The sequence below is a fragment of the Salvelinus alpinus genome, chromosome 3 (genome assembly GCF_045679555.1).
Source record: "Salvelinus alpinus chromosome 3, SLU_Salpinus.1, whole genome shotgun sequence".
NCBI lineage: Eukaryota > Metazoa > Chordata > Actinopteri > Salmoniformes > Salmonidae > Salvelinus > Salvelinus alpinus.
Window position 1 is genome coordinate 80,511,993 of NC_092088.1, and position 27,187 is coordinate 80,539,179.

The 27,187-nt window shown below is 42.4% G+C and overlaps 1 protein-coding gene across 2 annotated transcripts in view; it reads right to left on the minus strand.

The window, feature by feature from the left end:
• LOC139571432 (deubiquitinase DESI2-like) overlaps positions 1 to 27,187 on the minus strand; it is a 47,558-nt gene that overhangs the window by 2,754 nt on the left and 17,617 nt on the right. For both annotated transcript variants that reach the window (XM_071394297.1, XM_071394296.1), the window contains exons 2-4: positions 16,530 to 16,602; positions 16,287 to 16,380; positions 3,878 to 4,019 (exon numbers count right to left, since the gene is read on the minus strand). In XM_071394297.1, the coding sequence (XP_071250398.1) occupies positions 3,878 to 4,019; positions 16,287 to 16,380; positions 16,530 to 16,602 (309 nt within the window). The remainder of the gene's footprint in view (positions 1 to 3,877; positions 4,020 to 16,286; positions 16,381 to 16,529; positions 16,603 to 27,187) is intronic.

Consider the following 27,187-nt stretch of genomic DNA (forward strand, 5'->3'; position numbering starts at 1 on the left):
CTGGGGCACCATGGGAAAGTTTGGTTTTATTGAGTTTCTATTTCCCAAAGAATATCAGAATATCGATTTTACAATCAATTTCCTCTACAGTCTCATTCTGAACGTCGCATAATTCGTGAATCTGCACAAACCCGAGTCTCACCAAATAAGTCTGTACCACACCAATTGAGTTGATTATTTATTTACTAACAAGCTAAAATGATAATATAAGATACACAAACACACAGTCTAGGCTATTGATTAGAACTTAGTACGATAAAACAGGTCCCTAGCGGGCCAACACAATATGACACGTGTTAAACAAAATGGGGATTTCAAAAGAGAGAGTGCATGAGAGAAAAACACACTTGCGTGCATTTGTCAGCTATGCTTATTTTAACCTTAACCTTGCCCGAACTGCCGCTCTTATGGGTCAGAATATAATGATGTAATTACGTGTTGATGGGGTGTCTCTGCGTGGACCAGATTCCGACTTCTCTGATGACGGTCCGTGTTCGGTTACCGGGTGTAACTCTCGGTTTCTCCTCACGATGTCAGTGTCCTTTCTCTTAGTGGTCTGTTTCCTCACCCTTGCTCTGAAAAGGTGTTTTCGGAAGAGGGCTAATCAGCCGTGTGGATGGTTCCAGCGTGGGAAGGGAAACAGTGTAGACACACAATTCCTTTGAGAGCGGTGACCGGGTGGTCCTGCTTGAATTCACCCCCTTTAGATACAGCTACTCGTCTGAAGCATAGGTTGTTAAAAGGTTCCTTTGTCTTCTTCAACCTCGTGTTGCGTTTTGGGTTTACTGACCACTCAGACCTTGGCTGCAGCTCAGGGTCACTTAGTCTGATATGTTAATTCTTAACTCACGTTTTATACCCTCGGGTCAGAAATGGGCATTTCCGCCTTCAGGGCAGTTACGAGGCAAGTTACAAGGCAAGGTCTGGATTTACTCAGATCCAATTTAGACAACTAACTTCACATTTCATCTTTACAAAAACACTGTCTTTGATTTGGACATTTTCCACACAACGTACAATATGCAAACATCAGGCACATGTTAGGAAAACTCTTAAAGTTACAATGTTTTCGTTATAACGTCGTCCTATAACTTTTAATAACATTACAAAAACGACATTCATGTTCATATTCCATCTATCGTCATTACCACCATTGTGGCTGACGAAACCTATTGTCCCAAAGTCCATTTATTCCATGTTAATGTTCTGAAGGCGGTTCTCCATAATGAGAGGACAAAAGGAATTTTGTCTGCTGCCTTAAGATTTACAATGGGCGTTAGGTGTCATTAACCGGGCCAACATCACATGTACATTAGCACTCGGTGCGCGTAGGGATCCACGTTGGATATCATCACACCATCGCACGCAAACTCCCCACTTTATTTTGGCTGAAGACAGATGAACTACAAATTGCTAGTTAGAAACATATGCATATTAACCCATCATTTATTAGCTAAATATAAAGGTCAAAGTCAAGAAAAAAAGATGAGAACAGAACTACATACATTTAAATGTAAATAATGCTTTAAAAGCATTTCTGTGAAGCTTTGTGATTGACAAGGACAAGTTTGATGTTGGACAACAATAGAATGTTCATGAATTAATGCGTGCCAAAGACGGTAAGATGAAAGGCAGGACTTAAATACATTACCGCAATCATGGCTAGCCTAAGAAACGTGGTTCATGAAATCAATAACTTGCTAGTAACAGATAAGAAGAGACAGGAATGCCAATGATGTAGGTGTTGCAGTTTATATTGATGTAAAGCTTAGAGAGGATCTCATGTCAAATGCTGTTGAATTAATATGGCTACAGGTTCACCTGCCTCACCTAAAGCCTATTCTTGTGGGAAGCTGCTATAGACCACCAAGTGCTAACAATCAGTATCAGGGCATAAACTTACCACCCGCGGGTAGATTTTGGCATTGGCCAGCAAGATGTATATTTCACCAGCCAAGTTGTCGGATGGTCAGGGCTACACAGTGCGAGCGTTTCACTCGCATTTGTGAATACAAATAGTCAAGTAAGATCACATTTATAGTCAAATAAATGCTGCAGTAGCTGTTTTCAAAGTATTTCTTCCATTTTGTTTCATAGCTGGTAAATTAATCGAACAAAGTCAAAAACCTATGAATCCTACAGTACCAGCCAAAAGTTTGGACACACATACTCATTCAAGGGTTTTCCTTTATTTTTCCTATTTTCTACATTGTAGAATAATAGTGAAGACATCAAAACTATGAAATAGCACATATGGAATCATTAGGTAACCAAAAAATATTTTTCTTTTAAATTGTTAAATCAAAATATATTTTAGTTTCTTCAAAGTAACCACCTATTTCCTTGATGACAGCTTTGCACACTTTTGAAACTAAGTATACTGAAGTGAGACTGTCCTTGTGTTTCTTGGCTATTTACATTGTTTTGTTCACAAGCTAGGTTGTTTTTTAATGTTTGAGTTTCAACTGCTAGATAAGAGAAGACAATGCTTCTACTAGTCAGACTCAATCTAACAGGCACAAACATGACTCGAGTCACATTACCATGGTAACCTCCCGCACTTAAAGGGGCACGTGAAATGTTTTGTCTCATCTGTGATATTTTGGTTCAAAGACTCGAGTCACAAAAATGAAATGAAACGATGCCACATCAATTCTGACTGGTAATACATGTATTGTTTTAGAAATATTACAAAGCTTGCTCATCTGTTTTTTTGTGTTTTATCGGTGTAATTTTAGCATGGAAAAAATATTTGGGCTGGTAAAAAAAAATCTAGGTGGCTGGTAGATTTTTCTTATCCATCTGCCACGGTGGCTGGTAGATCAAAAAGTACATTTTAGGCCCTGGTCAGTATCTGGATAATGTGTGTGAAATGCTTGATAATGTATGTGATAAATACTGCCAGCCGGGGAATTTACAAACAGCACAGGAATTAAAATTCTCTTCTTGTTTTGATCACATGTTTACTAATGCTGCAGAAATCTGCTCTAAAGCAGTATCCAAATCTAATGGATGTAGTGATCATAATATAGAAGCCATATCTCGGAACACCAAACTTTCAATATAGTGCATAAGAGGTCATACAATAAGTTTAGTAGTGATTCCTATGTTGAAGATGTAACTAATATTTGCTGGTCTGTGGTGTGTAACCACATTTATGAAATTGCTTATTCCAGTTACTAATAAGCATGCAACCATTAAGAAAATGACTGTAAAAACTGTAAAAATTGTCTATCAACAACGACAAGCCACCTGGGTCTGACAACTTGAATGGAAAATGACTGAGAATTATAGTGGACAATATGTCCACTCCTATTTGCCATCTCTTCAATCTAAGCCTACAGTAAAGTGTGTGCCTTCAGGCCTGGAGGGAAGCAAAAGTCATTTTGCTACCCAAGAATAGCAAAGTCCCCTTTACTGGCTCAAACAGCCGACCAATAAGCCTGTTTCTAACCCTTAGTGAACTTTTGGAAAAAATTGTATTTGACCAGATAGAAATAGCATTGTAAGTAAACAAATTAACAACAGACTTTCAGCACACTTATAAGGAAGGACACTCAACATGTACAGCACTTGACTGATGATTGGCTGAGAGAAATTGTGGTAGCTGTTTTGTTAGACATCAGTGCAGCTTTTAACATTACCGATCAAAATCTTCTGCTTGAAAAATGTATGTGTTATGGCTTTACATCCCCTGCTATATTGTGGTTTGAGAGTTACCGGTCTAACAGAACACAGAGGGTGTTCTTTAATGGAAGCTTCTTCAACATAATTCAGAAAGAGTCCGGCACACCCTGGAAAACACTGGGATATAGGCCTTTGTGTGTGTGTGTGTGTGTGTGTGTGTGTGTGTGTGTGTGTTTAGAGTGTTGCTTACCTCCGACAGGGCAGAAGAGAAGTGGTTACAGTTCTTGTGCATGAGATGGTAGGCGTTCCCCTTGTACTCTTTCCCCAGCTCCTCCATGATGCGCTCCACATCCTCCTCAGTGAAGTCTGTGCTGCCCAGAACAATGGCCTCTCTGGCACCAGGAACAGGATCCACACAGAGAGAGGAGAGGGTCAATTCAAGTCAATTTTTTTCACCATACAAGGCGATATTTTAAAATATCCCAGAATCGATTTCGTACTATTATATAGTCCTCTATTTTCTTTAATCAAGAAAAAAGAAATCCGACATATGAGCATATCTGATCAACATGCTGTTAGGTTCTAAATAACGGTCAAAACAACTATAAAAGCTCAAACCACGTTTATTCATCCAAAGGGTCAGACAGCTGAACAGACAAAGAGCATATTCACACAAGTACTGGTATTTAACCCTTTCTCCTATGCTGAGTCTCATCCTACACATCTGAACAGCCAATACATCTCTGTTGCTAGACAGAAACTTAGTGATATCTATTCTTCCTCACTTCATCTGATCTGATCTCAGCACCAAATTCCTCACTCCTCACCAAAGGATCCCTGATATCTAACAATAACATTCTGACAGAATGTAAACAGTCTACATTCCCCTCTCTCCCTCAGTGACATGGAAAAGGATACTTCATATTTTCAAGTTTAGAACTCAGAACCCAACAATGCATCTTATTGCCAGATACAAAATGTCTGAATCTCCTAAAAGAGCCACAAGATGGAGCTTTAATGTTTCCTTACTACAAAATCCTACTTTCTTTGAAAAATTTGAGAAACTGAATTGAATTAATTGCTAATGATTAACAAAAATTCAGTCGATGATCCTCAGATTCTATAGGATGCCACCAAAGGTTTTATTACAAACAACGTAACTGTATTTGAATCTGGACTGAATAAATCACAACTAAAAAGATATCAGAATTGGAAAAGTTGCTAATGATGTTAGAGCGTTCAACCAGTGTGCTCACCATCATTGATAAACATAGAAAACTTACTTACACAAATTGGTACATCTGGACCAAAGCGGGTCTGTTAAACTATTATCCTCAGATAACCTCAGTCTATTACATATCTTACATGCTTCATCAGAAACCAAAGCTCTTTGGGCAATTCTATCACTTGATGCAGAAAAAGCTTTTGATAGACTAGAATGGTAATATCTTTGGTCGGATTTTGGAACATATGGGACTTGGCTTAAATTTTATTAACATGATTAAAATACTATATGCCAATCCCTCATCCATAGTAATAACAGGCAATACCTGCTCTGTTTTGTTCAGAATAAGTAGAAGTAGCAGGCAAGGTGATCCAATCTCACCTCAGCTATTTTTTATTGTATATGGAGCCCCTGGCCCAGGCACCAATATCGCTCAATTCTCCAGATCACGTCATCCCATTATACGCCGACGATATCTTACATTGTCTAGATAAAGTATCTCAATCCCTCCCAAAAGTTTTAAAGATCATAGAGAAATTCAGCACCATCAAGTTATCCTTTCATTGCTACCCATCCCGGATCCGGGAGCATCCTCATCAAAAAAGCTGACTAGCATAGCCTAGCCTAACGCGACAGGGATATCATATAATATAATTTTCATGAAATCACAAGTCCAATACAGCAAATGAAAGATAAACATCTTGTGAATCCAGCCATCATTTCCGATTTTTAAAATGTTTTACAGCGAAAACACAATATGTATTTCTATTAGCTAACCACAATAGCAAAAGACTCAACCGCATATTTTCACAATTTTTCTACCGCATAGGTAGCTATCACAAAACCGACCAAATAGAGATATAATTAGTCACTAACCAAGAAACAACTTCATCAGATGACAGTCTTATAACATGTTATACAATAAATTTATGTTTTTTTTTGAAAATGTGCATATTTGAGGTATAAATCATAGTTTTACATTGCAGCTACCATCAAAAATATCACCAAAGCAGTCAGAATAATTACAGAGAGCAACGTGAAATACTGTCGTGGAACATCGTCTCAGAAATATAACACTCGTAAGAACTTGTGAAATCAAATAGACTTTTTAATACAATGTATCACAAGCCGGAACGATCCGCGGATCCCACCCCGCTTTCCAGAGCCCCGGCTCCTGTATTTATCCACATATAGCATATGGGTCCAACCCATATGCAAATAACCATTATTCCCCTAATTCTCCTGCCACCATTATCTTTTAGTTCAGGCTTCCTGCTTGTTCACGCCTACTAACGCCCATATCTGCTTTCAGTTAGATTATAATGGTGGTAGGACCCTCTCTTATCCTAAATATAATATATGTCTATCTATCCTATAGGCCTTCGTCTTTTTAGAAGCAGCTGACTATGGGTCCCTCTATCATTAGTGTGTCAGCAAACCATGGGTCTCTTCCTTTCATTAATGTGTCAATGTACTCTTTGTTTAGTTTGCCTTTATTGGAATCAGCAGATTCTGTGTCTCTTCCTTTCATTAATGTGTCAATGTACTCTTTGTTTAGTTTGCCTTTATTGGAATCAGCAGACTCTATCCTATAGGCCTTCTTTTTAGAAGCAGCTGACTATGGGTCCCTCTATCATTAGTGTGTCCAGTTGTCTTAGGCGCCTATGTGTCTCCCTGTCTTCCTGTGGTCTGTTTTTAATGTTCAGCTGTCCTATACGTCTATGTGCTGTCCTATACGTCTCATTTACTTCTACAATACCTAAATACTCATCATAAAACATTTATGAAAAATACATGGTGTACAGCAAATTAAAGATAAACATCTTGTGAATTCAGCCAATATTTCAGATTTTTTAAGTGTTTTACAGCGAAAACACAATATAGCATTATATTAGCTTACCACAATAGCCAAACACACAAATGCATTTATTAGCAGCAAAAGGTAGCGATCGCAAAAACCAGCAAAATATATAAAATTAATCACTAACCTTGACCAACTTCATCAGATGACAGTCTTATAACATCAGGTTATACAATACACTTATGTTTTGTTCGAAAATGTGCATATTTAGAGCTGCAAACCGTGGTTATACATTGTGAATATGTAGCATCGATTCACCAAATTGTCCGGAGCTATTTTGGACACTCACCTAATCTGACCAAAGAACTCATCATAAACTTTACTAAAAAATACATGTTGGACAGCAAATGAAAGATACACTAGTTCTTAATGCAACCGCCGTGTTAGATTTTAAAAAATAACTTTACCATAACAAACAGCTTACGTTATAGCGAGACAGCGCCCGCCAAAACACGAATAATAGGACTCAACATTTTCCACAGAAATACGAAATAACATCATAAATTGTTCTTACTTTTGCTGAGCTTCCATCAGAATCTTGTACAAGGAGTCCTTTGTCCAGAATAAATCGTTGTATGGTTTTAGAATGTCCTTCTCTCCTGTCGAATTCGCTCCACAAGGCTAGCCAATGTTGATGACGTTCCCAATTTCTCTCGACGCAGAGAACAGAAAACTCCAAAAGTCCCATTAAACGTTGAATAAACTGATGAAACTCGGTTGAAAAAAACTACTTTATGATGTTTTTCTAATATGTATCAAATAAAAACAAAGCCGGAGATATTAGCCGTGTATACCGAACGCTTATCATAAGACAATAGGGAGGTGCTTCCCGCGCCTAGGTAGAGAAAGGAAATTCTGGACACGTCATTCCAAGAGCTCTTGTTCGACCTCAGATCAAGCTAGACACCCCATTCCACCTTCCACTGCCAGTTGACATCTAGTGGAAGGCGTATGCAGTGCATGCATATCCATAAATATAAGGCAATTCAATAGGCAGGCCCTGGAACAGAGCATCGTTTTCAGATTTTTCACTTCCTGTCTGGAAGTTTGCTGCAAAATGAGTTCTGTTTTACTCACAGATATAATTCACAGTTAAATTAACAGTTTTAGAAACTTGAGAGTGTTTTCTATCCAATAGTAATAATAATATGCATATTGTACGATCTAGAATAGAGTACGAAGCAGTTTAATTTTTGTATTTCCACACAGTAGCATTTCCTCCCATCCTAAATTGGTTTAGAAATGAATCCTCTGCCCCCTTGCTGAGTATAGAGAGAAATATGGTGTCTCCTATTGCCCTGGAAGAGGTGGTCTTTACTGATATATACCTTAAACAATGTAAACTACACTTTGGTCTCATTATTTCTAACACAATTTCTATTTGGCGCTAAATTTAAAAAAAATACACGCCCATACTCCAATATTTTACAATAATGCCTTGCGATCTAGAGGGCGGCCATTTGCATCCCCCAATGGTCCAAATGTGGAATCCATATCCTTGCCGATATCATGGACAGTAATGGTTTTGGAACATTCCAAGATTTGAAAGGTAAAGACATAACCAGGCAAACACCTTTTTTTCTATATTTAGAACTTATGTCTGCAATGTTTGTCTATGCAGTCTCTCGGGAAACCCAACTACCGAACCATATAATGATGGGAGTTATAAATAAATGATCTGGGCCCCCGAAAGGACTGATCTCTATAATATATAAACAACTTTTGGAAAGCTAATTTTCTGAGCTAGCCATTAAAAAAAGTATTGTCCACAGATCTAAGTAAATATGGACAACCCTTTAACTGGAACAGAATATTGAAAAATATGACCTTGGCATCCCATAATCCGAACCATCAAGTTACACAATAAGTCTGTTCACAGTAGGGCTGACCCCGACAAAAACAAAATATTGGTTGACCAAGAGTCGTCTGTTCTTTAGACCTTATGTTTGAATAAAAATAAAATAAATAAATAAATAAATATATATATATATATATACACACACAGTTAAAGTCGGAAGTTTACATACACTTAGGTTGGAGTCATTAAAACTAGTTTTTCAACCACTCCACAAATGTCTTGTATAAAATCAAATCAAAGTTTATTTGTCACGTGCGCCGAATACAATAGGTGTAGACCTTACAGTGAAATGCTTACTTACAGGCTCTAACAAATAGTGCAAAAAAGGTGTTAGGCGAACAATAGGTAAGTAAAGAAATAAAACAACAGTAAAAAGACAGGCTATATACAGTAGCGAGGCTATAAAAGTAGCGAGGCTACATTTAGACACCGGTTAGTCAGGCTGATTGAGGTAGTATGTACATGTAGATATGGTTAAGGTGACTATGCATATATGATGAACAGAGAGTAGCAGTAGCGTAAAAGAGGGGTTGGCAGGTGGTGGAACACAATGCAGATAGCCCGGTCAGCCAATGTGCGGGAGCACTGGTTGGTCGGCCCAATTGAGGTAGTATGTACATGAATGTATAGTTAAAGTGACTATTCATTTATGATAAACAGAGAGTAGCAGCAGCGTAAAAAGAGGGGTTGGGGGGGGGGGACAACGCAAATAGTCTGGGTAGCCATTTGATTACCTGTTCAGGAGTCTTATGGCTTGAGGGTAAAAACTGTTGAGAAGCCTTTTTGTCCTAGACTTGGCACTCCGGTACCGCTTGCCATGTGGTAGTAAAGAGAACAGTCTATGACTGGGGTGGGGTTTTGGGTCTTTGACAATTTTTAGGGCCTTCCTCTGACACCGCCTGGTGTAGAGGTCCTGGATGGCAGGCAGCCTAGCCCCAGTGATGTACTGGGCTGTACGCACTACCATCTGTAGTGCCTTGCAGTCAGAAGCCGAGCAATTTCTGTACCAGGCAGTGATGCAACCAGTCAGGATGCTCTCGATGTTGCAGCTGTAGAACCTTTTGAGGATCTCAGGACCCATGCCAAATCTTTTTAGTTTCCTGAGGGGGAATAGGCTTTGTTGTGCCCTCTTCACGGCTGTCTTGGTGTGTTTAGACCATTCTAGTTTGTTGTTGATGCGGACACCAAGGAACTTGAAGCTCTCAACCTGCTCCACTACAGCCCCGTCGATGAGAATGGGGGCGTGCTCGGTCCTCCTTTTCCTGTAGTCCACAATCATCTCCTTAGTCTTGGTTACGTTGAGGGATAGGCAGTTATTCTGGCACCACCCGGCCAGGTCTCTGACCTCCTCCCTATGTCTCGTCGTTGTCGGTGATCAAGCCTACCACTGTTGTGTCGTCTGCAAACTTAATGATGGTGTTGGAGTCGTGCCTGGCCATGCAGTAGTGGGTGAACAGGGAGCACAGCAGGGGACTGAGCACGCACCCCTGTGGAGCTCCAGTGTTGAGGATCAGCATGGCAGATGTGTTGCTACCGACCCTCACCACCTGGGGACGGCCCGTCAGGAAGTCCAGGATCCAGTTGCAGAGGGAGGTGTTTAGTCCCAGGATCCTTAGCTTAGTGATGAGCTTTGAGGGTACTATGGTGTTGAACGCTGAGCTGTAGTCAATGAATAGCATTCTCACATAAGTGTTCCTTTTGTCCAGGTGGGAAAGGGCAGTGTGGAGTGCAATAGAGTTGGAATCATCTGTGGATCTGTTTGGGCGGTATGCAAGTTGGAGTGGGTCTAAGGTTTCTGGGATAATGGTGTTGATATGAGCCATTACCAACCTTTCAAAGCACTTCATGGCTACGGGCGTGAGTGCTACGGGTCTGTAGTCATTTAGGCATGTTGCCTTGTGTTCTTGGGCACAGGGACTATGGTGATCTGCTTGAAGCATGTTGGTATTACAGACTATCAGGGACATGTTGAAAATGTCAGTGAAGACACCTGCCAGTTGGTCAGCATATGCCAGGAGCACACATCCTGGTAATCCATCTGGCCCCACAGCCTTGTGTATGTTGACCTGTTTAAAGGTCTTACTCACGTCGGCTACAGAGAGCGTGATCACATAGTTGTCCGGAACAGCTGATGGTCTCATGCATGCCTCAGTGTTGCTTGCCTCGAAGCAAGCATAGAAGTGATTTAGCTCGTCTGGTAGGCTCTTGTCACTGGGCAGCTCGCGACTGTGCTTCCCTTTGCAGTCTGTAATAGTTTGCAAGCCCTGACACATAAGATGAGCGTCGGAGCCGGTGTAGTATGATTCAATCTTAGCCCTGTATTGACGCTTTGATGGTTCGTCGCAGGGCATAGCAGGATTTCTTGTAAGCTTCCGGGTTAGAGTCCCGCACCTTGAAAGCGGCAGCTCTACCCTTTAGCTCAGTGCGAATGTTGCCTGTAATCCATGGCTTCTGGTTGGGGTATGTACGTACAGTCACTGTGGGGACGACGTCCTCAATGCACTTATTGATAAATCCAGTGACTAATGTGGTGTACTCCTCAATGTCATCGGAAGAATCCCAGAACATGTTCCAGTCTGTGATAGCAAAACAGTCCTGTAGTTTAGCATCTGCTTCATCTGACCACTTTTTTATAGACCGAGTCACTGGTGCTTCCTGCTTTCATTTTAGCTTGTAAGCAGGAATCAGGATAGAGTTGTGGTCGGATTTACCAAATGGAGGGCGAGGGAGAGCTTTGTACGCGTCTCTGTGTGTGGAGTACAGGTGATCTAGAATTTTTTCCCCTCTGGTTGCACATTTAACATGTTGATAGAAATTTGGTAGAACTGATTTAAATTTCCCTGCATTAAAGTCTCCGGCCACTAGGAGCGCCGCCTCTGGGTGAGTGGTTTCCTGTTTGCTTATTTCCTTATACAGCTGACTGAGTGTGGTCTTATTGCCAGCATCTGTCTGTTGTGGTAAATAAACAGCCATGAAAAGTATAGCTGAAAACTCTCTAGGCAAGTAGGGTGGCCTGCAATTTATCACAATATACTCTACTTCAGGCGAGCAAAATCTAGAGACTTCCTTAGATTTCGTGCACCAGCTGTTGTTTACAAATATGCACAGACCGCCCCCCACCCCCCCTTCGTCTTACCGGAGTGTGCTGTTCTATCTTGCTGGTGCAGCGTATATCCCGCTAGCTGAATATCCATGTCGTCAATCAGCCACGATTCCGGGAAACATAGGATATTACAGTTTTTGATGTCCCGTTGGTAGGATATTCGTGATCGTACCTCATATAATTTATTGTCCAATGATTGCACGTTGGCGAGTAGTATTGACGGTAACAGCAGCTTTCCCAGTCGCCTTCTACGGGTCCTGAGCAGGCATCCAGCTCTTTGTCCGCATCGCTTCCTCTTGCAAATAACGGGGATGTCAGCCCTGTGGGGTGTTTGGAGAATGTCTTGTGCGTCATCCTTGTTGTAGAAAAGATCTTTGTCTAATCCGAGGAAAGTGATCGCTGTCCTGATATCCAGAAGCTTTTTTTTGCCGTAAGATACGGTTGCAGAAACATTATGTACAAAATAAGTTACAGATAACGCAAAAACCCCCACATAATAGCACAATTGGTTGGGCGCCCGTAAAACTGCTGCCATTTCTTCTGGCGCCATTTCTCAGTTTTGGCAAGTCGGTTGTGCATGACAGAAGTAATTTTCCCAACAATTGTTTACAGACAGATTATTTCACTGTATCACAATTCCAGTGGGTCAGAAGTTCACATACATTAAGTTGACTGTGCCTTTAAACAGCTTGGAAAATTCCAGAAAATTATGTCATGGCTTTAGAAGCTTCTGATAAGCTAATTGACATAATTTGAGTCAATTGGAGGTGTACATGTGGATGTATTTCAAGGCCTACCTTCAAACTCAGTGCCTCTTTGCTTGACATCATGGGAAAATCAAAAGAAATCAGCCAAGACCTCAGAAAAAAAATTGTAAACCTCCACAAGTCTGGTTCATCCTTGGGAGCAATTTCCAAATGCCTGAAGGTACCACGTTCATCTGTACAAACAATAGTATGCAAGTATGAACACCATGGGACCACACAGCCGTCATACCGCTCAGGAAGGAGACACATTCTGTCTCCTAGGAATGAACGTACTTTGGTGCGAAAAGTGCAAATCAATCCCAGAACAACAGCAAAGGACCTTGTGAAGATGCTGGAGGAAACAGGTACAAAAGTATCCATATCCACAGTAAAACGAGTCCTATATCGACATAACCTGAAAGGCCGCTCAGCAAGGAAGAAGCCACTGCTCCAAAACCAAAACTGCTCCAAAAAATTATGTGGATATATTGAAGCAACATATCAAGACATCAGTCAGGAAGTTAAAGCTTGGTCGCAAATGGGTCTTCCAAATGAACAATGACCCCAAGCATACTTCCAAAGTTGTGGCAAAATGGCTTAAGGACAACAAAGTTAAGGTATTGGAGTGGCCATCACAAAGCCCTGACCTCAATCCTATAGAAAATGTGTGGGCAGAACTGAAAAAGCGTGTGCCAGCAAGGAGGCCTAGAAACCTGACTCAGTTACACCAGCTCTGTCAGGAGGAATGGGCCAAAATTCCCCCAACTTATTGTGGGAAGCTTGTGGAAGGCTACCTGAAATGTTTGACCCAAGTTAAACAATTTAAAGGCAATGCTACCAAATACTAATTGAGTGTATGTAAACTTCTGAACCACTGGGAATGTCATGAAAGAAATAAAAAGCTGAAATAAATCATTCTCTCTACTATTATTCTGACATTTCACATTCTTAAAATAAAGTGGTGATCCTAACTGACCTAAGACAGGACATTTTTTACTTGGATTAAATGTTAGGAATTGTGAAAAACTGAGTTTAAATGTATTTGGCTAAGGTGTATGTAAACTTCTGATTTCAACTGTGTATATATAGGCGACCGAGCTTGTCTGATGCTTTAAGCACACTGTGATTAAATGATTAAGACACACAAATGACTCAAGAGGGAGCGGCAAGAAAAAAACCTGTTCCCGAACTTCCTCCTACCGCTGCTGCTGGCCTTCTCATATTCTGCCATTATTATAAAATAAACGTAAGCGTAATGAGCATAAAGTCAACGAATTTCAAAATCATTGTCATGTGATTAATACAAATTCTATCTAAATAAAATTTATACAAATCTAAATGTAACTTCTATTGCCAACCATGTAAAAATAGCCTACATAAAGCCAACAAATAAAAACATTGCATCCTGCAGGTAAAAGAAAAGTCACATTGGCTAAGCATGGCCTGTCTGCAAGGAACTTGAAACATCGATCAACTTTCAACAGTTTGGTCCAGTCCAAAGCTTGCTCTAACAAATTTGCAACATTGTATAAAATATTCTGCACCCTCAGAGTTTCCCATGCCAGTGAGTTCTGAACAGACACAGCTATAGGCTATTTGCGCAAGGGATAAGAAGTAGTCAGGTAGGCCTATTTTATGACGTTTCCACTGGATCAGAACATTACATTCCCCCCCCCCCCTTTTCATGCCGAGTGGTAATCCAAAGGGAGAGAGCTGGAAAGATTTTTCAAATAGGCAACATTGAGGAACTATTGCTTTCTCAATGGATGTAAAAACAGACTTTAGTTGCTTTTTGAGGTGAAGAAAAAAATTGCTTTGAGATGCTCCACAGCTCATTAGTGGTGGTGAGTTAAGACAATCAGAAATACTATCAGATCCCCAAACAGGCACATTTATAAGCCTAAATTTGTGCGCAGGCCAGGTAGCCTAGGCTTACTTCTATGCATAATCAGATGCCCGTCCTAACTCAAAATTGAGAGGAGTGCTCCAAACAAACACAATTAATAAATTAACGATTAACGGTAAATGTACTACTGGTGATACTGGTGTGCCATCTCCACGGCCACCACAATGGATTAGTCCACTGAGACAGGCCTCCACAATGGATTAGTCCACTGAGACAGGCCTCCACAATGGATTAGTCCACTGAGACAGGCCTCCACAATAGATTAGTCCACTGAGACAGGCCTCCACAATGGATTAGTCCACTGAGACAGGCCTCCACAATGGATTAGTCCACTGAGACAGGCCTCCACAATGGATTAGTCCACTGAGACAGGCCTCCAATGGATTAGTCCACTGAGACAGGCGTCAATCAAGACGTGCCATATTCTTTACATATATATTTTTTGTAACTGCTCAAGAAAATAAATAAATTGGTAAACCAACAGCCAACTGACCAAACAATTGACCAGTCGACTAAATGGGGTCAGCCCTAGTTCACAGAATGAATTTAACATCAAGGAAAGGTTTTACGATGAAATTGGCCCCAACTCTTCACTGTGTCACCTAAATCAGGTAGGCACATTCCTTTATATGATGTGGGAGTGCTCTGCAGTTAAATACTTCTGGGGCTAAGTAAAAAAATGTATTTCGAAGTGCATGAATGTAAATATTCAATGCGTTGCATCTACCATGTTAGTTAACGATAATAGCTCCTTGAATCAAACTATTACTACTGGCAGGCAGCACTGATGCGAAAAAATGTTGGCTCTTAGATGGCAATCACCCCACTCTCTCCCAATTCGCCAGTGGATACATATACTATTAGAAGTCATAATATTAGAATTATCGACAGGGAGAATGAATGGGGCTAGTCAAGAAACAATTGAGACCTGGACAAATATACTTGACTTTAAAGAATAATCTCAGCTAGCCCAACACATACATACAAGCAATATATATACACAAACTAAAATATAAAAACAACACGCAACAATTTCTAAGATTTTACTGAGTTACAGTTCATATAAGGAAATCAGTCAATTTAAATAAATAAGTAAATGAGGCCCTAATCTGGGGATTTCACATGACTGGGAATACAGATATGCATCTGTTGGTCACAGATACCGTAACAAAAGGTAGGGGCATGGATCAGAAAACCAGTCAGTATATGGTGTGAACACCATTTGCCTCATGCAGCGCGACATCTCCTTCACATAGAGTTGATCAGGCTGTTGATTGTGGCCTGTGGAATGTTGTCCCACTCCTCTTCAATTTTTAATAAAATTAACAAAAATGTAAAAATATTCTTTGTCATTATAGGGGTATTGGGTGTAGATTGATGAGGGGGAAAAAAACGATTTAATCAATTTTAGAATAAGGCTGTAACGTAACAAAATGGAAAAAGTCAAGGGGTCTGAATACTTTCCGAATGCACTGAAAATACATTGAGTGTACAAAACATTGCTCTTTCCATGACAGACTGACCAAGTGAATCCAGGTAAAAGCTATGATCCCTTATTGATGTCACTTGTTAAATCCACTTCAATCAGTGTAGATGAAGGGGAGGAAACAGGTTAAAGAAGGATTTTTAAGCCTTCGGACAATTGAGTCATGGATTGTGTGCCATTCAGAGGGTGAATGGGCAAGACAAAATATTGAAGTACCTTTGAACGAGGAATGGTAGTAGGTGCCAGGCGCACTGGTTTGTGTCAAGAACTGCAACATTCACACTCAACATTTTAAAATGTGTGCATCTAGAGTGGTCCACCACCCAAAGGACATCCAGCCAAGTTCACAGAACTCTGGGAAGCAATGGAGTGGTGGGTGGGTAGACAGAGATATTAGGGACTGACAACTAACCTGTGTTGCTAGGCAGGGTGGAAAACATTGTTTCCGGGTGGGGGGGAAAAGCAAATACTCACTTGAATTTGAATGTCTCCCCGAGTTCTGTGGCATCCCCTGGAGTTATCTCAAATATTCCTGAAAATGGATATTGGTGTCCTCCATAGGCAAACTCTGAAAGGTAAGAACATGGATTAGATAACACAGAGGAAGTCAGAGACTTGTGAGTCAGTGTCTCTGACTTCCTCTGTGTGGTGTTGCTGTGTTTGAGGTCAGTGTTGCTGAGCTGTAATCATAGCAGTGGGAAGAAGAGGTTGCCTTACCTCTGCCGTAGATCTCCATCCCTGAGTGAAAGACTCCAATTCCTAGATTGGAGGTGAACTCGTTGATCCAGTACTGAAACACAGGAACACCACTGGTCATTATTACTGCTGCCAGACGAACCACCACATCACAGACACAGGGGAACAGAGAAGTCACAGCATAAAGGGTGAGGGGTCTATAAACATGTGTATACTTGCTTTGCAATGAGTAATATACAGTGAATTCAGAAAGTACCCCTTCTCTTTTTCCACTGTTACATTACAGCCTTATTCAAAAATGTATTTAAAAATAAAAATGTCCTCAATCTACACACAATACCCCATAATGACAAAGCGAAAACAAATTGTTAGAAATTTTTGCAAAAGTATTAAAATAAAAAGTTTAAATACCTTATTTACATATGTATTCAGACCCTTTGCTATGATACTCGAAATTGAGCTCAGGTGCATCCTGTTTCCATTGATCATCCTTGAGATGTTTCTACAACTTTATTGGAGTCCACCTGTGGTAAATTCAATGAATTGGACATGACTTGGAAAGAAACACAGACACACGTCTATATAAGGTCCCACAGTTGACAGTGCATGTCAGAGCAAAAACCAAGTCATGAGGTCAAATGAATTGTCCATAGAGCACAGAGACAAGATTGTGTCGAGGCACAGATCTGGGGAAGGGTACCAAAAAATGGATGCAGCATTGAAGGTCTCCAAGAACACAGTGGCCTCCATAATTCTTAAATGGAAGAAGTTTGGAACTACCAAGACTCTTCCTAGAGCTGGCCACCCAGCCAAACTGAGCAATCAGGGGAGAAGGTCCTTGGTCAGGGAGGCGACCAAGAACCCAATGGTCACTTTGACAGAGCTCCCGAGTTCCTCTGTGGAGATGGGAGAACCTTCCAGAAGGATAACCATCTCTGCAGCACTCCACCAATAAGGCCTTTATGGTAAAGTGGCCAGACGGAAACCACTCCTCAGTAAAGAGCACATGACAGCCTGCTTGGAAACAAGATTCTCTGGTCTGATGAAACCAGGACTGAACTCTTTGGCCTGAATGCCAAGCGTCACGTCTGGAGGAAACCTGGCACCATCCCTACGGTGAAGCATGGTGGTGGCAGCATCATGCCGTGGAGATGTTTTTCAGTGGCAGGGACTGGGAGACTAGTCAGGATCAAGGGAAAGACGAACTGGGCAAAGTACAGAGAGATCCTTGATGAAAACTGTGTGAGTGATCAGGACCTCAGACTGGGGTGAAGGTTCACCTTCCAACAGGACAATGACCCTCCGCACACAGCCAAGAGAACTCAAGAGTGGCTTTGGGACAAGTCTCTGAATGTCCTTGAGCGGCCGAGCCAGAGCCTGGACTTGAACCCAATCGAACATCTCGAGAGACCTGAAAATAGCTGTGCAGCGACGCTCCCCATCCAACCTGACAGACCTTGAGAGAATCTGCAAAGAAGAATGGGAGAAACTCCTGAAATCCAGGTTTGCAAAGCTTGTAGCGTCATACCCAAGAAGTCTTGAGGCTGTAATCGCTGCCAAAAGGTGCTTTAACAAAGTACTGAGTTAAGGCCTGAAAAGTTACAGTAGGTAAATGTGATCTCCGTTTTTTTATTTTATTTGTCATTATGGGGTGTCGTGTGTAGATTGATGAAGGAAAAAAATCGATTTAATCAATTTTAGAATAGGTAAGGTAACAAAAATGTGGGAATGCGCAGAATACAACAGACCTTACAGTGAAATGCTTACTTACAAGCCCCTAACGAACAATGCAATTTAAAATAAATACAGATAAGAATAAGAGAAAAGCAACAAGTAACTAAAGAGCAGCAGTAAAATAACAATAGCGAGACTATATACAGGGGGGTACCGATACAAAGTCAATGTGCGGTGGCACCGGTTAGTTGAGGCAGTATGTACATGTAGGTAGAGTTATTAAAGTGACTATGCATATATGACAACAGAGTAGCGGTGGTGTAAAGAGGGGGAGGGGGGCAATGCAAATAGTCTGGGTAGCCATTTGACTAGACGTTCAGGAGTCTTATGGCTTGGGGGTAGAAGCTGTTTAGAAGCCTCTTGGACCTAGACTTGGCGCTCCAGTACCGCTTGCCGTGCGGTAGCAGAGAGAACAGTCTATGACTAGGGTGGCTGGAGTCTGACAATTTTTAGGGCCTTCCTTTGACACAGCCTGGTATAGAGGTCCTGGATGGCAGGAAGCTTGGCCCCAGTGATGTACTGGGTTAGGGTTATTGTTGAGGATCAGCGTGGCGGATGTGCTGTTACCTACCCTTACCACCTGGGGGCGGCCCGTCATAAAGTCCAGGATCCAGTTGCAGAGGGAGGTGTTTAGTCACAGGGTCCTTAGCTTATTGATTAGCTGAGGGCAGTATGGTGTTGAACACTGAGCTGTATTTAATGAATAGCATTCTCACATAGGTGTTCCTTTTGTCCAGGTGGGAAAAGGCAGTGTGGAGTGCAATAGAGATGGCATCATCTGTGGATCTGTTGGGGCGGTATGCAAATTGGAGTGGGTCTAGGGTTTCTGGGATGATTGTGTTGTGAGCCATGACCAGCCTTTCAAAGCACTTCATGGCTACAGACATGAGTGCTATGGATCGTTAGTCATTTAGGCAGGTTACCTTAGTTTTCTTGGGCACAGGCACTATGGTGGTCTGCTTAAAACATGTTGGTATTACAGACGCGGACAGGGAGAGGTTGAAAATGTCAGTGAAGACACTTGCCAGTTGGTCAACGCATGCTCGCAGTTGAAGCCAATGACTGATGTGGTGTACACCTCAATGCCATCGGAGGAATCCCGGAGCATATTCCAGTCTGTGCTAGCAAAACAGTCCTATAGCTTAGCATCTGCTTCATCTGACCACTTTCTTTATTGATCTAGTCACTGGTGCTTCCCGTTTTAATTTTTGCTTGTAAGCAGGAGTCAGGAGGATAGTATTATGGTCAGATTTGCCAAATAGGAGGGCGAGGGAGAGCTTTGTATGCGTCTCTGTGTGTGGTTTATAGGTAGTCCAGAGTTTTTTCCCTCTGGTTGCACATTTAACATACTGATAGAAATTTGGTAAAACGGATTTCAGTTTCCCTGCATTAAAGTCCCCAGCTACTAGGGGTGTCACCTCTGGGTGAGCATTTTCTTGTTTGCTTAATGCGGAATACAGCTCATTCAATGCTGTCTTAGTGCCAGCCTCTGACTGTGGTGGTATGTAAACAGCTACGAAGAATACAGATAACCTGTAGAGAGAGTTTATCATGAGATACTCTACCTCAGGCGAACAATAGCTCGAGACTTCCTTAGATATCGTGCATCAGTTGTCATTTACAAAAATACATAGTCCGATGCCCCTTGTCATACCAGATGCCGCTGTTCTATCCTGCCGGTACATCGTATAACCAGCCAGTTCTATGTTGATATCGTTGTCGTTCAGCCATGACTCCGTGAAGCATAATATGTTACAGTTTTTAATGTCCCGTTGGTAATTTAATCTCCTGCGTAACTCGTCGATTTTATTCTCCAAGGATTGCACGTTGTTAGTAGAATGGAGGGAAGTGGGAGTTTATTCGATTGCCTACGAATTCTCAGAAGGCAGCCCGCCCTTTGGCCCCTCTTTCTCCGCCTCCTCTTCACGCAGATCGGGGCCTGTTCCCGAGGAAGCAGTATATTCTTCGCGTCAGGCTCGTCGGAGTCGTTAAAGGGAAAAAAGGATTCTGCTAGTGATAGGCCCTGCTCCATGCAGTAGTGATGCATTTACAGTGCCTTCAGAAATTATTCACACCCCTATACTTTTCCCACATTTTGTTGTGTTACATACAGCCGGAATAATCATTATTAAAATTGAGACTTTGTGTCACTGATCTACACACATTACGCCATAATGTCAAAGAGGGATTTTGTTCGATTTTTATGAATGAAAAATGTAAAGCTGAAATGTCAAGTCAATTATGCTGAACAAAAATCTAAAACGCAACATCCAACAAGAGTTTACTGAATTAGAGTTCAGATAAGGAAATCAGTAAATTGAAATACATACATTAAAGACCTAATCTATGGATTTCACATGACTGGGAATACAGATCTGCATTTGATGGTCACATGCAACTTTAAAAAAAGGTAGGGGCGTGAATCAGAAAACCAAATCAGTATCTGGTGTGACCACCATTTGCCTCATGCAGCGCGACATGCCCTTTGCATAGAGTTGATTGTGCCCTGTGGAATGGTGTCCCACTCCTCTTCAATGGCGGTGCGAAGTTGCAGGATATTGGCGGGAACTGGAACACGCTGTTGTAAATGTCGACCCAGAGCATCTCAAACATGCTCAATGGGTGACATGTCTGGTGAGTATGCAGGCCATGGAAGAACTGGGACATTTTCAGCTTCCAGGAATTGTGTACAGATCCTTGCGACATTGGTCCATGCGTTATCATGCTGAAACATGAAGTGATGGCAGCGGATGAATGGCACGACAATGGGCCTCAGGATCTCGTCAAGTTCTCTGTGCATTCAAATTTCCATTGATAAAATGCAATTATGTTCGTTGTCCATAGCATATGCCTACCCATACCATAACCCCACTGCCACCATGGGGCACTCTGTTCACAACATTGATATCACAACATTGATATCATCACCCACCCACACAATTCCATACACGCTGTCCTCCGTATGCCCGGTACAGTTGAAACCAGGATTCATCCGTGAAGAGCACACTTCTCCAGTGTGCCAGAGGCCTTCGAAGATGAGCATTTGCCCACTGAAGTCGGTTACGACACCAAACTGCAGTCAGCTCAACACCCTGGTGAGGAAGATGAGCACGCAGATGAGCTTCCCCGAGACAATTTCTGACAGTTTGTGCAGAAATTCTTCGGTTGTGCAAACCCACAGTTTCATCAGCTGTCCGGGTGGCTGGTATCTCGCAGGTGAAGAAGCCGGATGTTGAGGTCCTGGCTATCATGGTTACATGTGGTTGTGAGGCCAGTTGGACGTACTGCCAAATTCCCTAAAACAACATTGGATGTGGCTGTTGGTAGAGAAACTTTTGGTCCTGAATACAAAGCGTTATGTTTGGGGCAAATCCAACAACACACCACACTCTTCATATTTTCAAGTATGTTGGTGGTGGCTGCATCATGTTATGGGTATGCTTGTCATCGGCAAGTACTAGGTAGTTCTTTAGGATAAAACAAAACGGAATACGGCTATAAGCACAAGCAAAATCCTAGAGGAAAACCTGGTACAGTCTGCTTTCCAACAGACACTAGGAGACGAATTCACCTTTCAGCAGGACAATAACCTAAAACACAAGGTCAAATCTACACTGGAGTTGCTTACCAAGACGACATTAACTGTTCCTGAGTGACCTAGATACAGTTTAGACTTAAAAAGAAAAGTGTATGTACAAAGTATTAACTCAGGGGTGTGAAAAACATGTTTTCACATTATAGGTTATTGGGTGTAGATGGGTGAGAAAAATATATTTGATCCATTTTTAATTCAGGCTGTAAAAACAAAATGTGGAACAAGTCAAGGGTTATGAATACTTTCTGAAGGCATTGGATACATTTGATGACAGGTTGATAGGCCCTGCTCCATGCAGTAGTGATGCATTTATACATTTGATAATGACAGGTCGATAGGCCCACACAAGAGACAGTACCCTCACCCAAACTAGTACCAAAGCTGCAGAGAAACTAGAAGACTTGACAGTGCAGGTCTGCCATGACGTGTGATATCCTAAAATAGCCTGGTCTCAGCCAGCAGTGGTGGTGTTAAGTGGTGAGCTTGACAGAGAGGAAACCTTTTAAAGTCAGTCAGACACAAAAGGGTTGGTAATTAAGTCTAGCCAAGCTCATAAATTGCAGCTATATTCAAATGCTGCCAGGCTTTGAATTGGCATCTGGTACAGCTGTGTTCAGCTGCCTCCTACCCTGAGATGGTTCTTTAATCAAACAGGTCCAGATGCTCAGTGGGGTCTCATCAGCCAGGTCCCCAGTGCTACTACTGCTCAGGTTTGATGGAGAGAGCCATCAGTGAGAGAGCTAGCGTGTCATTATCTAAGGAGGTCTGAAGGCTCTGTTCTACTGAATGAAACACCACTTTACTAGGCCACACGGGACTCTGCTGTGCCAGCAGCCAGTTGAGTGAGACGGAGCATGTTAATGATCGTTAACCCTAACGGTGACATGCCCTAGGAGTGCTGAGAGAGAACTGGTGGAGAAGCAGAAGATGGATGTTACCTCCCTCGTTGTTTGTTTTGAATAGGGCATTTCTGGCCTATTTATAGTGTAATATAAGGTTTTAAGTTACAGTAGGCTATAGTCTTAACTTGTTCTCATGTTCTCAATCCACTTATTCTAAAAGGAAAAACCAAACAGACATAAATCATTGCCCAACAGTATAGAGTCAGAGCATAAACAAGTCATTAGAAAGGTTTTCTATCTGGTGGATGCCCCAGTCCTACACAGTCAGTCCACATATCTGACTGGGATTGTGTATGGGTTGGGGAAATGTCAGCTATGAAAGCTTATAAAATAGGATCACCCATCCATCCCTGCACAAAGCAGCGTCTCAGAGCTGACAAAGACAGGAGCGCTTCATAGACGACTGGCTCCGAACCATAATTGGAAAACCAAAGTGCCAGTGACCTCTTATCCCTTGTAACCATGGAAACCAATTAGACTTCAGCAAAGACGTGCATAAGTGCATACCGCCCCCGACCCTTCTCTCCCCTACCCAGAAGTCCAGAAGCCTGCTCAGTGCGTATCTCTGCTAATGCGGAGGGACATAGATTCAAGTGACAAACTATCCCTGATTAAAACCTCCTGTGGGTGATGTGGACAGTAAACTGATCAAACGTTTTAGGACACCTACTCATTCAACGGTTCTTCTTAATTTTTTAAAACTATTTTCTACATTGTGAATAATAGTGAAGACATCAAAACTATGAAATAACACATATGGAATCATGAGGTTACAAAAAAAGTGTTAAACAAATCAAAATATATGTTATATTCTTCAAATAGCCCCCCTTTGCCTTGACAGCTTTGCACACTCTTGGCATTCTCTCAACCAGCTTCACCTGGAATTCTTTTCCAACAGTCTTAAAGGAGTTCCCGCATATGCTGAGCACTTGTTGGCTGCTTTTCCTTCACTCTGCGGTCCAACTCATCCCAAACCATCTAACTTTGGTTGAGATCGGGGATTGTGGAGGCCAGGTCAGCTGATGCAGTACTCCATCGCTCTCCTTCTTGGTCAAATAGCCCTTACACAGCCTGGAGGTGTGTTGGGTCATTGTCCTGTTAAAAAACAAATGACAGTCTCACTAAGCCCAAACCAGATGGGATGACGTTTAGCTGTAGAATGCTGTGGTAGCCATGCTGGTTAAGTGTGCCATGAATTCTAAATAAAATCACAGACAGGGTCACCAGCAAAGCTACCCCACACCATAACACCTCCTCCTCCATGCTTTACGGTGGGAAATACACATGTGGAGATCATCCGTTCACCCACACCGCGTCTCACAAATACACAGTGATTGGAACCAAAAATCTAAAATTTGGACTCCTGACCAATTTCTGAGGCTGGTAACTAATGAACGTATCCTCTGGGTCTTCCATTGCTGTGGCGGTCCTCATGAGAGCCAGTTTCATCATAGCGCTTGATGGTTTTTGCGACTGCAATTGAAGAAACTTTCAAAGTTCTTGAAATGTTCTGTATTGACTGACCAGGTCTTAAAGTAATGATGGACTGTCGTTTCTCTTTGCTTATTTGAGCTGATCTTGCCATAATATCGACTTGGTATTTTACCAAATAGGGCTATCTTCTGTATACCACCCCTACCTTGTCACAACACAACTGATTGGGTCAAACGCATTAAGGAAATAAATTCCACAAATTCACTTAAGAAGGCACACCTGTTAATTGAAAAGCATTCCAGGTGACTAACTCATGAAGCTGGTTGAGAAAATTGCAAGAGTGTGCAAAGCTGTCATCAAGGCAAAGGGTGGCTGTTTGAAGAATCTCAAATATATTTTGATTTGTTTAAAACTTTTTTGGTTACTACATGATTCCATATGTGTTATTTCAGTTTTGATGTCTTCACTATTATTCTACAACGTAGAAGATAGTAAAAATAAAAACCCTTGAATGAGTAGGTGTTCTAAAACTTTGGACCGGTAGTATACTTGTGCAATCTAGTGGTGCACACCCCGGCAGATTAAGTACAAACAGATTAGAACTGGTTCATCATTATATTGTTGGCAGGCCCGTCTGTGTCATTACAGTGAGTTCAGTCTGTCACTTTCAGGTCCAAGGTTTTATTCACCATCAAGTCATTCAAGGTGATGTTCGTTTGTCTACTCCACAGAAAACCTGTAGACCACCGGAATTAAACTGTACTCTCACATTCTTTCTCTTGTACACACACCCATGCTAACACACTTTATCATGTCCTTGACTCCTCACGCATGCATTTGTCCTTGAGAACTATGGTTAGCGCTCTCTTATCTTCGGTTATGCATCTGCCTGCAGTTTGTCAGGTGTGGGCCTCTGCAGGGAATTAGCCAAACTGTTGCTATGCAAACTTCTCCAGTGTGACAGCATGCATCATAACGCAATAGAGAGGACAGAGTTTGACAGCTGCTAATTAAATGGCTGTTGCCTGTCGCCCACTTTCACTGCAGTCTCCCAGATTATTTATATTTTTTTATATTGTTACAGATACAGACAGGCACATTTTTCATAGCATAATCACACTTTAAAAAGTATTTTCCCAACTAGCTTAACTTACACCTTTCTGGAGACCCTTTCAAACATTGGGCTTTTGTTTTACAGGTTGAGGTGGTCCGTTTTTAAAGGGGTAATGGGTAAAAAAAAAAAATTTACCACTAAACAACCTGCTCCCTAAAGGGAAGGCTAGGCTACTCAAGCTATTAAAACGATCACCCTACATCAGCACCGTTACAGCCTTGGCAGCACACAGCCAGGCCGAGGGAGACGTCTGTGTCAAACGCAGCCAGGCCGAGGGAGACGTCTGTGTCAAACGCAGCCAGGCCGAGGGAGACGTCTGTGTCAAACGCAGCCAGGCCGAGGGGGACGTATGTGTCAAACGCAGCCAGGCCGAGGGAGACGTCTGTGTCAAACGCAGCCAGGCCGAGGGGGACGTATGTGTCAAACGCAGCCAGGCCGAGGGAGACGTCTGTGTCAAACGCAGCCAGGCCGAGGGGGACGTCTGTGTCAAACGCAGCCAGGCCGAGGGGGACGTCTGTGTCAAACGCAGCCAGGCCGAGGGAGACGTCTGTGTCGAACGCAGCCAGGCCGAGGGGGACGTATGTGTCGAACGCAGCCAGGCCGAGGGAGACGTCTGTATCAAACGCAGCCAGGCCGAGGGAGACGTCTGTATCAAACGCAGCCAGGCCGAGGGGGACGTGTGTGTCAAACGCAGCCAGGCCGAGGGAGACGTCTGTGTCGAACGCAGCCAGGCCGAGGGGGACGTATGTGTCGAACGCAGCCAGGCCGAGGGGGACGTCTGTGTCAAACGCAGCCAGAACGAGGGAGACGTCTGTGTCGAACGCAGCCAGGCCGAGGGAGACGTCTGTGTCAAACGCAGCCAGGCCGAGGGGGACGTGTGTGTCAAACGCAGCCAGGCCGAGGGGGACGTGTGTGTCAAACGCAGCCAGGCAGAGGGAGACGTCTGTATCAAACGCAGCCAGACCGAGGGAGACGTCTGTATCAAACGCAGCCAGGCCGAGGGAAACGTCTGTATCAAACGCAGCCAGGCCGAGGGAGCTGATCCAGCTCAGATCTGCGACAGACACGCAAGATTCCCTGCTACGGAGAAAGCAGACAGTTCATACTGTAGGCCTAAATCTGCTAGTGAGGCAAAAGAGAGAACGCATCACTATTTAATTGTGAAATAGCAAGGAACCAGCAATATATTTTTTTTAATTGCCTAGCTAACAGACTATGGTGATAAATCTACTTGTGGCCTGTAGCTTAAGGACTGAACACAGAGTAACATACATGTGAAAAGGGAGTGTTAAAGGTAGACTCAGCTTTATTTAACCAGGTAGGCTAGTTGAGAACAAGTTCTCATTTACAACTGCGACCTGGCCAAGATAAAGCAAAGCAGTTCGACACATACAACAACACAGAGTTACACATGGAATAAACAAACATACAGTCAATAATACAGTAGAAAAAGTATATATACAGTGTGTGCAAATGAGGTGAGATAAGGGAGGTAAGGCAATGAAATAGCCCATAGTGGCGAGGTAATTACGATATAGCAATTAAACACTGGAGTGATAGATGTGCAAAAGATGAATGTGCAAGTAGAGATACTGGGGTGCAAAGGAGCAAAATAAATAAATAAATAAATACAGTAGGGGGATGAGGTAGTTGGATGGGCTATTTACAGATGAGCTACGTACAGGTGCAATGATCTGTGAGCTGCTCTGACAGCTGGTGCTTGAAGTTAGTGAGGGAGATGAGTCTCCAGCGGATGCAGTAAGTAAACAGTAAACATTTCCACAACAACTAAGAGCGTTGAAGCGCGAGGCTCTACTTCGCTGCTGTTTTGGTCCCGTGGCTTCCACGCTATAAGAACGTGAAGCGAGCCCGTGCACATGCGCAGATACTGTGTGTGACT